Consider the following 12,661-nt stretch of genomic DNA (forward strand, 5'->3'; position numbering starts at 1 on the left):
AGAGTAGCAAGAAAAGCTTGCTGGCTTGCATACTTCAAAATGTGCCGGACGCAGTAGAAGAACATCCTGGTACTTTAGGCATTCTGCATTTGACATGCTATGTATTGAGACATACTAAATCTTTTTTTCTGGCATACTGAAGGATAGCGTGGTAGAATGAGTATTGGAAATGCTGAAAATGGGAGACATAAAAGCATTAAATGAACTCTGGCTATTTTCAAAGAATGAATTATTTGACACAAACTGAACCTGGGGCTTTCAGGGCCCCATTTTGTCAGTTTTTTAAAAGGCCATGTGTCCATTTCATGGAAATATTTGTTTGCACAACATACATCCTCCCACCACATGGATCATCATTATTTGTATTGTTATTGTATGTATTGTTTCTTATTTCTCCTTGCAGTCAGGATGGAAATAAAAGGGACGAACAATCTGCTCTGCAGATTGCAGTATTGATGATTTTGGCTGCCACACTGAAAGAAAGGGCATGCTTACAATACAATTTATTTGATTAATTATGAAAAAATATGATTTTCACATTGTGGCCCAAAAACAACCATAATATAATCAGGGATCAAAAGGTCACAGGAAAAAAAAAAAAAGTTTCAAGTTACTATGAGGAACATTTAACTGGTTGTGAACCAGTCAGTCTCAATGTAATCCTCTATATGACCTTCATCAGTAAATGAGATCATCTGCAAGAAGATTGGCTAATTCTATATCGTTATTCTTCATGCTTGTCATCGTTCTGATTAGATGACATCATGCAGGTTCACCAGAAACTCCTTCAGCTCAGAATCCAGCTTCAGCAGAAACCAGTCCACTGTGGACACACTTCTCCTCTTTGCTCCTCTGGTCCTCGCTGAGAGACAACGGCGACACAACGCTGCTGGAGACCCAGGACGTACTGCTGGAGGGAAGGGAGGCACGGAAGAACCAGAGCCAGCACTGAGAGGGGCAGACTGGCAGACCCTGCAATAACATGAGAGGTTTCCTTAATGGACTCTGGTGCTCTGCATCAACACTGCTTTTGTCCACAGGGACCGCCAACATCAACACAACGTGAAAGTTCTTTGAAAATATTGTTCTCACATTTCTCACAGTGTCTTATTTTTTTATATTTCTTATACTATTAGCATTTACTTCCTTTTTTTGTATTCTTAATTTTAATTTTTACCTTAAGTTATTGTATAGTTATGTGTTGAAGGAGGACCTAGCAAAGTAAGATTGTCATTGTACAGAGTAAGTGTCTGTTAACTGTGCATATGACAATAACAATATCTTGAATCTGAGGTTAGAGCATCAATCCCTGTGGTCAGAGAACCTTGAGATTAGAGCATAGAACCCTGAGGTCAGAGCATGGAACCTTAAGATCAGTGCATATAACCCTGAGATCAGAGTATAGAACTCTAAGGTCAGAGAACCCTGAGGTCAGAGCATAGAACCCTTAGTTCAGAGCATAGAACCCTTAGTTCAGAGCATAGAACCCTTAGTTCAGAGCATAGAACCCTTAGTTCAGAGCATAGAACCTTGACCTAAAGGTTCGATCCATTTTCAGAGAGCTGCAACATTTTTGAAAGATGTTTTAGCTCTTAAACTACATTGTCATACAGCCTTTGAGTTAGGGAGTAACCTCATATTTAATATTTTAGTTGTGCGCTCTGCTGTCATTGTACCTCTATCATTTTAATGACATAGCGCTGGAATCCTGTGGGTGTGCAAATGTTAACCAAAACGCAAAAAAACTTAAGCTCCGCCAACACGAGGGGGTTCCTGTTCTGAAATGACACAGACCTCCTGCAGAGGCGGTACCGAGGAAAAGATAATTTCCACTTCAGTGAGCTATAGCAAATCCCTTTTATTTAACTCCACTTATTTGGTATTGCACTTTCATAAGGTCTAGGAACTCACAAGAGACAAAAAAAATTGAAGCAGTGGAGACAAAGAAGATATCCTGACCTTTAGTCCATTGGTAAAGATGCAAAAACACTAGATCCTGCATTTCCCATATTGCAATAAACCTTCACTTCCTGGTGACTAACTGTGATGACATAATCAGATGACAAGTGCTCACTATGACTAGTAAACCTAAATACTATTTATATCCTTTCTACAGAGGGACCTCATGGTTCATTTCCGTCTGCTTCGGGTAGACATTCACCAAGTAACACGAGGAGTTTTCGGTTTTTAAGTTTAATATCAATACAAATCCAACGTGTTGTTTGGGAATGCATAACACATTTCTTTTGAAAGAATATTTACATAGATGTTCATAAAAAGTAGACCGTATCAAACTACTACCCTGGAGAATATACCTCTTACACAATAAAGTAATATAATACATAAATCATCCACATAACAAATAATATTCAGAGAATACAAAAATGTTGTAATTGATATAAAACAAAATATGTTATACTTTACATATTTTAATTGCATTTAAATTGGCTTGAGTACAGTATCCTAAATGTGCAATTCATGTTGGACCTTCACTGTGGTGAAGTCTTGAATTCTGGGACAAAATACAACTCCATATTTAAATTGTTCTGCTCGTCGCAGCAACTTTTTCTCAACAATATTAACATGTTAACCAGTACATCAATTCATTATAATAACAACATTCAGCAGAAAGCATGTTTTGGCTGGTGAAGCTTGAACATAGTTGAATATGGCAAGAATGTAAAAGGAAACTGATATATCGCTGTACAAACAAATCGACGGGCTTGAAATGTGCGTGCTCACAGGTCAAGCGATATCCGAAAGTGCTGTGCTCTTTGGGCCAGTTCCTTTGCAAACTCTTGAGCCTCGTGCAGGGCTTGCTTGTCCGGGAAGTGCAGCGCCGCTTTCTTGGTGGCCACGGCCAGCTGCTTCAGGAGAGCACACAGGTGGTTGCTCTTGCACAGGAGGCTCTGGGACGACCCTCCCCGCTGGGCCTCCCTGTACAGGGTGTCCACCAGTCTCTGGCCCACCATGATCACCAGCTTACTGTGCGAGATGAACTTCTCTGGCGGCTGGCCCTCCCGAAGGCTGCTCACGAAGCCATTGATGGCCTTCTGGAGAGCGCCAAAGTAAAGCCGGCAGTGCTCTGAGAGGGAGGCTGGTCGCTGCTCCTCTGTGCTGGACTCTGATGAGTGACGCTTGTTATCAGCCTAAGCAGCGGAGACATAGAACAAAGAGCCTCACGTTAGGTCTTCCGGACCACAGTGTTGTCTGTCTTTTTCGGACTACGAGGATAAATCTTAGATCTTGGGTAGCAGCATCATTGCAAATCGATGTATAAGAATCTAATTTACTAAGAGGCAAAGGTATTTTTGATAACATCCCGTTCATGAGGTAGGAACATATTCCTTTTGTTAATAGGAGGTACTCACCCGAGACTTGTTAATGACTGGTGTGACTTTTTCTTTTGGTTCCTTCTGCACTTCCTTCTGCTGTTTTTCAAAGTCATTTTTAGTCTAGGAAAAGTCAAAATAAAATGAATTAGTGTGGAAGTTACATTACCATGTATGCTTTGGGTTTTCATTGGTTTAATGCCCATCATACACTTGTCCTCTTCACATAACACTTACATTCCATGCACTTTATTTTAACTCTAAATGCTACTGTAAACATAATTGTAAATATGCATGCTCCCATTTATTGCACTCTGTTTATTGTTAAATGTTTATTGTTAAATGTTCAATGTTATGCACCTCCCGCTAGGACAAATTCCTTGTATGTGAAAACATGCATGGCAAATAAATGGTTCTGATTCTGATTAAGTTACAAGAGTAACCCATATTATATGTGATGACTCAGGGCCTGATTAGGCAGAGGGCATTTTTACATGTGGAAAACTCAAAGGCGCACCACACTGCCATTTTGTTCCCAGATTTCTTTTTTTTATTGTTATTGTTGCTAGGAAATCACCGAAATGAGTGCTGATGTTAGCTTAACGCAATTCATGAACTGCACAGCTTAAATGACGTACAAGGCTTTATGGTAGCCACAGTCGGTAAAGTCATATAACTTCGTCTATACAGTAAAAGTCAGCTTAATTTTTTTTTCCCCAATTCAAGTTCTTACAAAAAAGCGGGATAAACGTGAGACACTCCGAAACACAATCGCAACGTGCAAAACACTTTCCGCCCCGGGGTGCAAAAACATTTCTGTCTGCCTTGAGGTCAGAAGCTCATACCTGTAGCTCTACGTAGTCGTTGTCATCCTCCACTAACTTCCCTCCTTGTTCACTTCCATCAGGACTTTTCTTCGTCTCTGGTTGACCTATGGTGTTGAGAGGCTCCGGAGCTTTCTGAGGGGCCCTGAACAGAAGCTTGCCATTGGCATTGATAATGGACACCAGGCGCTTGACGTCCTCTGGAACAGTCCGCGCCACCATGACGAAGCGGTCCAGTTGGTCAGGGGTCTGGACCTGCCCAGAGTCCTGGCAGAGTGTGTTGAGGGGCCACTTAGCCATGTTCAGAGCACCCACTGTTTGTTGTAGGATCACACCTGAGTCTTCTACGATGGACAGCTGTTTAAGGAGCCTCGTCTGAAGGTTGGCATCGGTCAAACGACGGGCGTTGCCCTTAACGTCCAGTGCGAATCTTAGAAAGCATGTCAGACAACAAGCAATCCCCTCCGCTGCTTCTTTGATCTCGCTCAGGTGTTTCTCCAGATGTTCTCTGCTCCTCCAGTGACTGCTGACGAACTCCATGAGACGGGGGACGGCCTTGCAAACCGAGTCCCGCAGGTCCAGAAGTCTGCGGCAGGCCTCGTCCTGGCTGAGCGTCACCTCTCGCAGAGGCTCGGGAGAGGACGAGCTCAGGGCCAGAGAGTCACAGGAGCTGGTGGAGGAGCTGGAGGCCGTGCTGATTCTTTGACTGTCTGCTGCAGAGAGACGCAGGGTTCTACCTCGCTCGTTGTCCTCCTGCAGGAGCGACTCCCCGTTTCCAGGAAGTTCGCGGAACGTCGTGCAGGCCAGGAAGTTCCTCATTTGCTGCAGGCGCACCCTTGCGAGTTCATGAGCATTGCTTAAATCACCCCTGCACTCTAGCGGTATATGATCGCTGGGGGGATCACTGATAACTCGAGTGAGGGGCTCCTCCTGGGGTGGAACCGCATACACTAATTCCTCTGTAAGCCTCTGAGTTGGGGGCTTGTCGTAAATGGGGGCTCGTGGCAGCACTTTGGGTGGACTCGAGATGTCAGGCGAGTTGGGTTTTGGTATATCATAGAGCGAGGGAGTTGGACTGATTCTTTGAATGGGCCAAGCACGTGCTGGAAAAGTGTCATAGAGTTGCCTGCAAATGCCTTTGGAGGGGTCATAGGAGCCTTGGGGTGAGCTTTGCTTTTCAGGACCCACTGGCACATCATAGATCCACTCAGGCTTGCAGGGGCTGGGGAGGGTGTTGTATCCACCCGTCGTCGTCTCTTGGGCTTCTGTGGCCGAGGGGACAGGGATGTCATAGTTTGGGTCTTGGGGTAAAGACGGTGGAACTGCATACACCTGCGCACAAGAACAAAGTGGTCAGAAATGGCCTTTAGACTGCATGATTTCAAAGCGAGCACCTCATAGGTTCCTTGCTTCGTTAATTCCTCTGAAAGGTCTGAAACTTACGTAAGTGTCCCCTGGACTGCTGCACTGTGGCACATGTTTTGGAGTTGTTGACACCTGCAAATAGAACATCACAATAGCAAGGAAAGCGTCAGCTTGTCTTCAAATAGCCACTACAGGTTTGATGCATTTTGTTGGTGTGTATTTCCAAGAGCTCACAGTGTAAAGGGAAGCTCGTCTCGCCTGGCTCGGGACATCGTAAACCTCCCCAGTTGGACGGGACACCATGCTGAAGAATGAAGGCTGCAGGCGAGACAGAGGGACTGTATTATTGGGTTCGACCGGTAACACTTGCATTGCTTTGATCAAGGCTGCATCTACCTCATTGACCTCTGCATCGCCACATTTATGTGGACAGTTTTCGCTCTGAAGCCTGTTGGGAGTGCCGGAGAGAACCCCATGATGCATGCACTTTGCCAATTAACGCAGCTCTATAATAGAAACCATGCTGCTAATTGAATATTAGGTGGCTACTGCAGAAGGGAACAGGACTCCCCTGGAGCAGGAAAGGAAATCGTGAACATGTGGGTTTATTCCTCCCCACCCTTCTGCGGCACATTCACCCGTACAGACACTTCTGTCTTTCTGGGGTCCCTGGCGGCATGATCTGCTGTTTGCAGTTAAAAGTGTCTGAAGTCTGTGTCTGTTGGTCTTTTATGGGCCCATAAAGACCCCGGTGCTGCATGCCTGTCCCATAGAGAGGCCCCTAGTCCCCATCTGTAAGCTCTTTTGCCAGCAGGGGTTTCACAGCATTGCATTTCTGCAACAGTCTACCTCTCTAATCAAGAGGGTGAACACTTCCCAAGGAAAAAGGCCCAACTTTGACCCCAGAAAACAGACTTAAGGCCGGGGGCGTTTTCTTCTGTGATTAATTCACATGTCAATTTGTACCAGCCTTTAGATATGAATGTATGTCTGGCTTTTTTTTGTGAAAGGGAACAAGGGAAGGAGTGGAATTGAGTTTGCAGTCGTGATTCGGACAACGGAGCCTTTGAGTTGTTGTTTTGTAATTTGCCAAAAATATATACATTTATGAATTAATCGCACAAAAAAACTCGCCCCCATTGTTCTCAACATAAACCCAGTACTTTATTTACCTTGTATCCCTCAGGTCCGTCTGTGCTGTGCCTATGTGCTGGCGGGAACGGCCCTTTTGAAGGTGTTAAAGGAGTGCACGGGACCTTGTAGATCACATCCATGCGTTCATAAGCTGGGCTGCTGGAGGGTCGGGGTACACTTGGGATCTGGTAGATGTTTTGCGTGTTGTCATCAGTTGCAGCATCAGTTAATTTGGGTTTTTCTACGTCATGGCGCAATGAGCCCGCAGTGGTTCCAGTTTGTGGTAAAAGCTGCAGTCTGTTTGCAGGGGCCAGACCGTGGCGTCCATAAAGAGAACACATCCACCAGCCGCTGGTGCCGGCCACGTTCTGATCCATCACCGTGACGATGTCCCCTTTTCTGAAAGCCAGCTCATCCGCACACTCCGCGGTGTTGTCATACAGAGCCTTCGCAAGTTTGTTCTAAAATCAAGAACAAAGAGAATGGAATTTAAGATTAGGAGTTAAAACGGCAGATAGTGTGTGGCACATTTTAAATGACAAAAGTAAGATACTTGACACAAAGACACAACCATGTACTGCAGTTCCCTGGTCAGTTTCTGTATTGTAATTTGCATGGTACTGATACACATTGAGAAGTTGTTACTTGAAACTGAATGTACTGCATTTATTTTGCTGCTGTAGGCCTATGACAACATTTCCTCTTGCAAAATGTTGCTACAAGTTGCATGCATCAGTCACCATCCGATTCACAAGGAACGATTGCACAAGCTCTTTCTTTTTTCTTCTCTTTTTTTTTTCTTCATAATTAACACAAATAGTTCTAAGTCTTTCCTTATTGTTAAAGAGATTGTTAAACAATAACAACAACAAACACCTAAGTAAACTTAAGCTTTTGTTCTCAATGTGACATCTTCCTTGTCTCTGTATTTTCACTTCCTATTTGTGCTTTCTGCAGTAAATTATATACCAGTTTCTTCTTCCTCTCGCAGGCTTGCAAGCATCCTATTTCATCGCTCTAAAAATACAGTGACTTACTCTACACATTTTGAATCAGATTTGACGTGTGACAGCTTCATTGCTGAAGCTACGAGATGCTTGTGGTTTGACTGGCCGTGTAACCACACAGAAATGACTGGGTGTTCACACTAATCTCATCAATGCTTCTGTTCAATTTCCACGAAAAACCTCATTAATCTAAACATGTATGTTTAGATTAATGTTAACAGGATGTTGCTCTTGTTGACTTTTTCACAATTGGCAAAATCTCCTGACTTTCAGTGAGACGACAAAAAGGCAATTTATAGAGGTGCAACCTCACAGTTTGCTGACAGCCTGATATTTGTAATAACATTGGATTGCAACCCTACTATGACTGTCAGTGAGAGGATATAGTGATTAATAATGAATAAACTCTCAGCCAGTCACACTACTGGTCTAATCGCTGCTAAGCCAATCACACTGAAACCACAGACAAATAAATAGATAGAAGCTTCTCTTTGTGTGTTTATTCTGTAGCAGCCGGCTGTCTCTTGCACATGATTTAAGGTAAACTTATATCGCGCTCTGACAAAACACATCTCCAATAAGGGTTTTAAAGGGCGGAAGGAGAAGCTTGTTATACAGCATAGCGCTGCTGTGGACAACAGATACAGTAAGAATCGCTCACATTCATTCATAGACCAATGCGGATTGATTTACCGCCGTTCCTGCGTCAACTTTATTTTTGATGCGGTTTCAAAAACACCTACAGGCTGGACAGCCTTCAATCTCTGCCAGGAGATAATGTATTCAATCGTGTGTATGCGTGTGTGCATCTCTGTCTGTCTGTCCACTGCTAATCTAGCATTCTGCTGGACGTTGTCAAACACAGAATGTTCTTATGTGACTTGTGAAATTTATGATATCAAAGAACAATATATACAAACTACTGGGATGACAATATGAGTTGAAGCAACAACCGTTCACAATGATAGTTGTCTCTTTGGTATTTGATCGTGATCTCTGGAATTTTATATGTGCACGCTAACTGTTAAAGGAACAACTAACAAATAACTGTCAAATACATGTAGTGGGGTAAACACTATTATATAATAACATAATATTTCCCACTTAAAGGGACAGTGTATCAAATTTTGTGGCATCTAGCAGTGTGGTTGCAGATTGCAACCAAGTGGTATTGGTTGTAGATACGAAGGGCTCATTCGAGGTTACCACAATGATTCTTAGTTCTTTTTTTTAGACAATGTCATATTATATATATTATATTCCATTTCTGCTAATAGATGAATGGCCTCACACTGACCCTTTAAACATAGTGAAGTACAAGCATATAGAAGCATTAAATGGATTGAACTAGAGTAAAATCAGGTCTCTCCTGAATTTATTGTCTCATGTATCTCTCTCTTTGTTCTTTCTCTCTGTATTTTTACACTGTGAACTCCAATGCAAATACATTTCAGTGTCATTGATCATACTAAAGTTGTCACCATGGAATGGGCATGTAAAGTTGTATTATTTAAGATTTTTTTTAATTTATTCTAATGAGGAGGGTGCGTTTATCACTTCAAAAAGCAATAAACAAAGTTTCTATAACTATGTAACAAGTACAAAAAGTTGCAGAGTATAGGAACTTGGTTATTACATCAATGTCATAAAGAACGATTAAAGACGCTATAGGAATAATAGTGCAGACGGACCCTCTGCAAAACAAACACACCCTCAGCTGATGAGTGTGTGTGTGTGTGTGTGTGTGTGTGTGTGTGTGTGTGTGTGTGTGCGTGTGTGTGTGTGTCTGCTGTCATCGGCAACAAAGAGCCCATTCACCATCAGAGACCAACACGCTCAGCACCTGTCGGGATGCCGGCCTGTGGAGCACCCTGACCGCAGCCGACTAGCCCCCCCTCGGTCAGCACACACACACACACACACACACACACACACACACACACACACACACACACACACACACACACACACACACACACACACACACACCCAAGCCTTAGCAAACTGCCTGCCTAATCCTTGGGGTCATGCCACAGACATGCAACTGAAATACATGGGGTCAAATGACAGTCGCCGACCGCACCGTCAAGATTTACGCTGTTGTACTTTCTCCTTGGAATCATCAGTGTGTATCCGAAGACGACGGCAGCCACGGATTGATTTGGTGATCGTCACTAAACACGCACACTAAGACCACGACTTTCAGTCCCCAGTGGAGCATTTAAACCACAGCCTATCGTGTGACCTGATTATCAGTCACAACCTTTTATCTCGGTTACTCGTTGTCTGTTTGATGTATACCCATTGAATGCAGGCCACTTGCTGCTGTGTTTACTCGTGCCCCTGTTAGTGTGTTCTGCATGTTGATCACCGAGTACAGTAACAAAGTCAGATTCAGCTGTGACTCTTTTGGATTCCTGCACACGCCTGCTTGTGCGGATCAGCCCTCTGACAGCTGGTCCTCAGCACTTTAAACTGCACAGCTGTCTCTGCCTCTCCCGTGTCCCTCCGCTCCATCCTGTTCACAAATTAACATCGGGCCTGACAGACGCAACCCAGGAAATGCTTTTAAAAGCTTCTGTTGGGGCAGTAAGTCACCTCAGCCCAATACAACGCTGAAGTGGGAATGGATTGTTGTTTTCATGACGATTCTATTTTCTAACTCGCAGTTATATGTTGTCAAATTTTTACCTGTGCACCAAAAGCTGAAGGAGGGCTGCAGCTGCATATTATTATCATATAATCTGCTGATTGTTGTTTAACTGATTGATTCATTGTTTAGTTCAGAATATAAAAAATCACAACTTTAAAAAACACTCAAGGTAATGTCCTCACATTCGTTTTTTTGCCAGACTACCACTCCAACACAATAATGGAGTAATGCTAAATACTACATTCTACAGGTGAACAGGTGGAGTCAAAAAGTCAGTGAACTGACAATCATTATTTTTGTATTAATATTATCTCTTCCAGGAGACAACGAGATTGGTCGTTTGTGCGTGCGTATGTGTGCATCTCTGTGTCTGTCCACGGCTAATCTTGCATCCTGCTCCTTTACCCTTCAGTAGTATGTAGCTAAAAATAGCTAACTTTACACAACATGAGCTGCTGGTCAAACCAGTAGCAGCAAAGCTCTTGAGCGTATTTAAGTGAGCAGGATGGCGCTTTATTGCTTTCTGAATTCACCTTTTCATTTGTGAAAGTCGTTTCTACTTTCATACTCAAGCTTAAAGTCATTATCGAAATTGTTTTTAAGTGACTCACTGAAAGGCTGTTTGTCCTCAAACGGTATCATTCATATAAATAGGTAACTATTTTGCAGCCATTGACGTGTATTAATCGGGTATTTTGTAACTGCACAAAGGAATTGTATAACCCCATATTTAAAAGAGCAATGCTGTTGTGTAATTGCTAAATTGCCCCATATAATCAGAGAGCACCAGTAGAGACGCACTATTGAGTCGACATAATAAGAGCGTCCAGTGCCAGAGAGCTCCTGGAACAGGAACTAGCCCAGGAAGTGGTTCCTAGAGTGGGATTGACTCCCTCTTGGTTCACACTGACCTTTTGCCCCCAGGCCTGACCCCGGGGGTCAGGTCAGCACCTCATCCATTATACATTCAGACGCATGTCGGGCCCAAAACAACACCCAGTGAACAAATCTGTCACACACGACTACAGGTTCACTAAAATTGAGAAAAATGTTCTTTTTTCCCAGACAGAGTGGCGGGAGCAGGGTGTTCAGGATGAGGCAGAGCACATAGTTGAGCTAATCTCTTTTCTTGAATTTGGACAGGAAGTCATCCCGTAAATATGACATATTAAACTTTCCCACAGTATCTTAGATACAGAGACGGGGGAATGGACTGGGACAAATAGACAAACAGAGGGGAAAAATACTGGGAGAGAGATTCGGCATCCCGTGAATTATCTCCTGACATGCTGGGAATTCGTTCAAAGGTCGATCAATTTTATCATCATAAATGATCCTCAGATGTGCTCCATGGAAAATCGCCTTCGCCAACCCGAACAGATCCAAGAGGAGACTGATTCAGGCTCCATGGCAGTGACATTACTCCCTACAGCTGCCCTGGCATTTCCTGTATGGGAACTGGTGAGAACTATGTCAAAATATCATAAACCTTGAGTGGACATTCCACATAGACAGCTAATCTTCTTAATACAATATGAGAGTCACCACAGCAGTAACTATACTTAATGTGTTTCACTTTGGGTTTTTTCTGGAAGCAGATCTCAAGATAAAATAAATATAAATGAAAAGCAAAATGCTCTATTTCTCAAATCAATACACTACGGGACGAATTCACAGAAGGATTGCATTGTGCTTTTTGCGGCCACTATACCTGCACAAATAAGACAAAATGAAACCCAACTGTGTAATTCTCTTGAATTAGATAAAATGCAGACGTTTGATGCAAAATTTGTTTCTATGCAAATGAGCCTCATTGCAAAAACAGTCCATTCACAAAGATCAGCGCTGACAGCCACACAATTACAGCGAAATAGTTAGTGTCTTCAGAGAGTTGATGCTAACTGAAGCACACGGGCAGATATTAAATCCCAAATGCGGTTTCTCTCCGTCTCGTTTCAATTCCTTGCTGCCCAAATGATGGCGCTTATCAGCAGCCGCAATCCATTATCCGGGAATTCGCTCGTCAGCGGTAGCAAACGGTGGCTATGGTTAGCTAACGCTTGCTAACTTAAATTCTTGCTACGCAACAGAACAAAGTCAGTTACATTAATGAATGCCCCTCTGCTACTAATGCTATTGTAAATCTACATTTAAAATGTGAAAGATAACCATTTTAACAATTTAGAGGCAAAAAAAATCAAACAAGAATTTAACAATTTAACACTTGCTTTAACGTATGAACACATTTAGACTGTGAGCCGTGGTTGAAAGCTAGTCTAAAAGCCAGTAAGTGGACCTTTGATCTTAGATTCTATTGTTACATACACAAACAAATACTGTAGTTGT

At 43.0% G+C, this 12,661-nt stretch overlaps 1 protein-coding gene across 1 annotated transcript in view; it reads right to left on the reverse strand.

The window, feature by feature from the left end:
- Window positions 1–1,940: 1,940 nt before the first annotated feature.
- The window catches only part of cass4 (Cas scaffold protein family member 4), a gene marked incomplete at its 5' end in the record, with an annotated part of 11,980 nt that continues 1,259 nt past the window's right edge, over window positions 1,941–12,661 (reverse strand). The window contains 6 exons of the mRNA XM_079218796.1: window positions 1,941–3,149; window positions 3,372–3,455; window positions 4,178–5,488; window positions 5,600–5,653; window positions 5,771–5,839; window positions 6,694–7,116. Of these exons, the coding sequence (XP_079074922.1) occupies window positions 2,739–3,149; window positions 3,372–3,455; window positions 4,178–5,488; window positions 5,600–5,653; window positions 5,771–5,839; window positions 6,694–7,116 (2,352 nt within the window). The 3' untranslated portion in view covers window positions 1,941–2,738. The remainder of the gene's footprint in view (window positions 3,150–3,371; window positions 3,456–4,177; window positions 5,489–5,599; window positions 5,654–5,770; window positions 5,840–6,693; window positions 7,117–12,661) is intronic.

Source organism: Taurulus bubalis, assembly GCF_910589615.1.
Source record: "Taurulus bubalis genome assembly, chromosome: 5".
NCBI lineage: Eukaryota > Metazoa > Chordata > Actinopteri > Perciformes > Cottidae > Taurulus > Taurulus bubalis.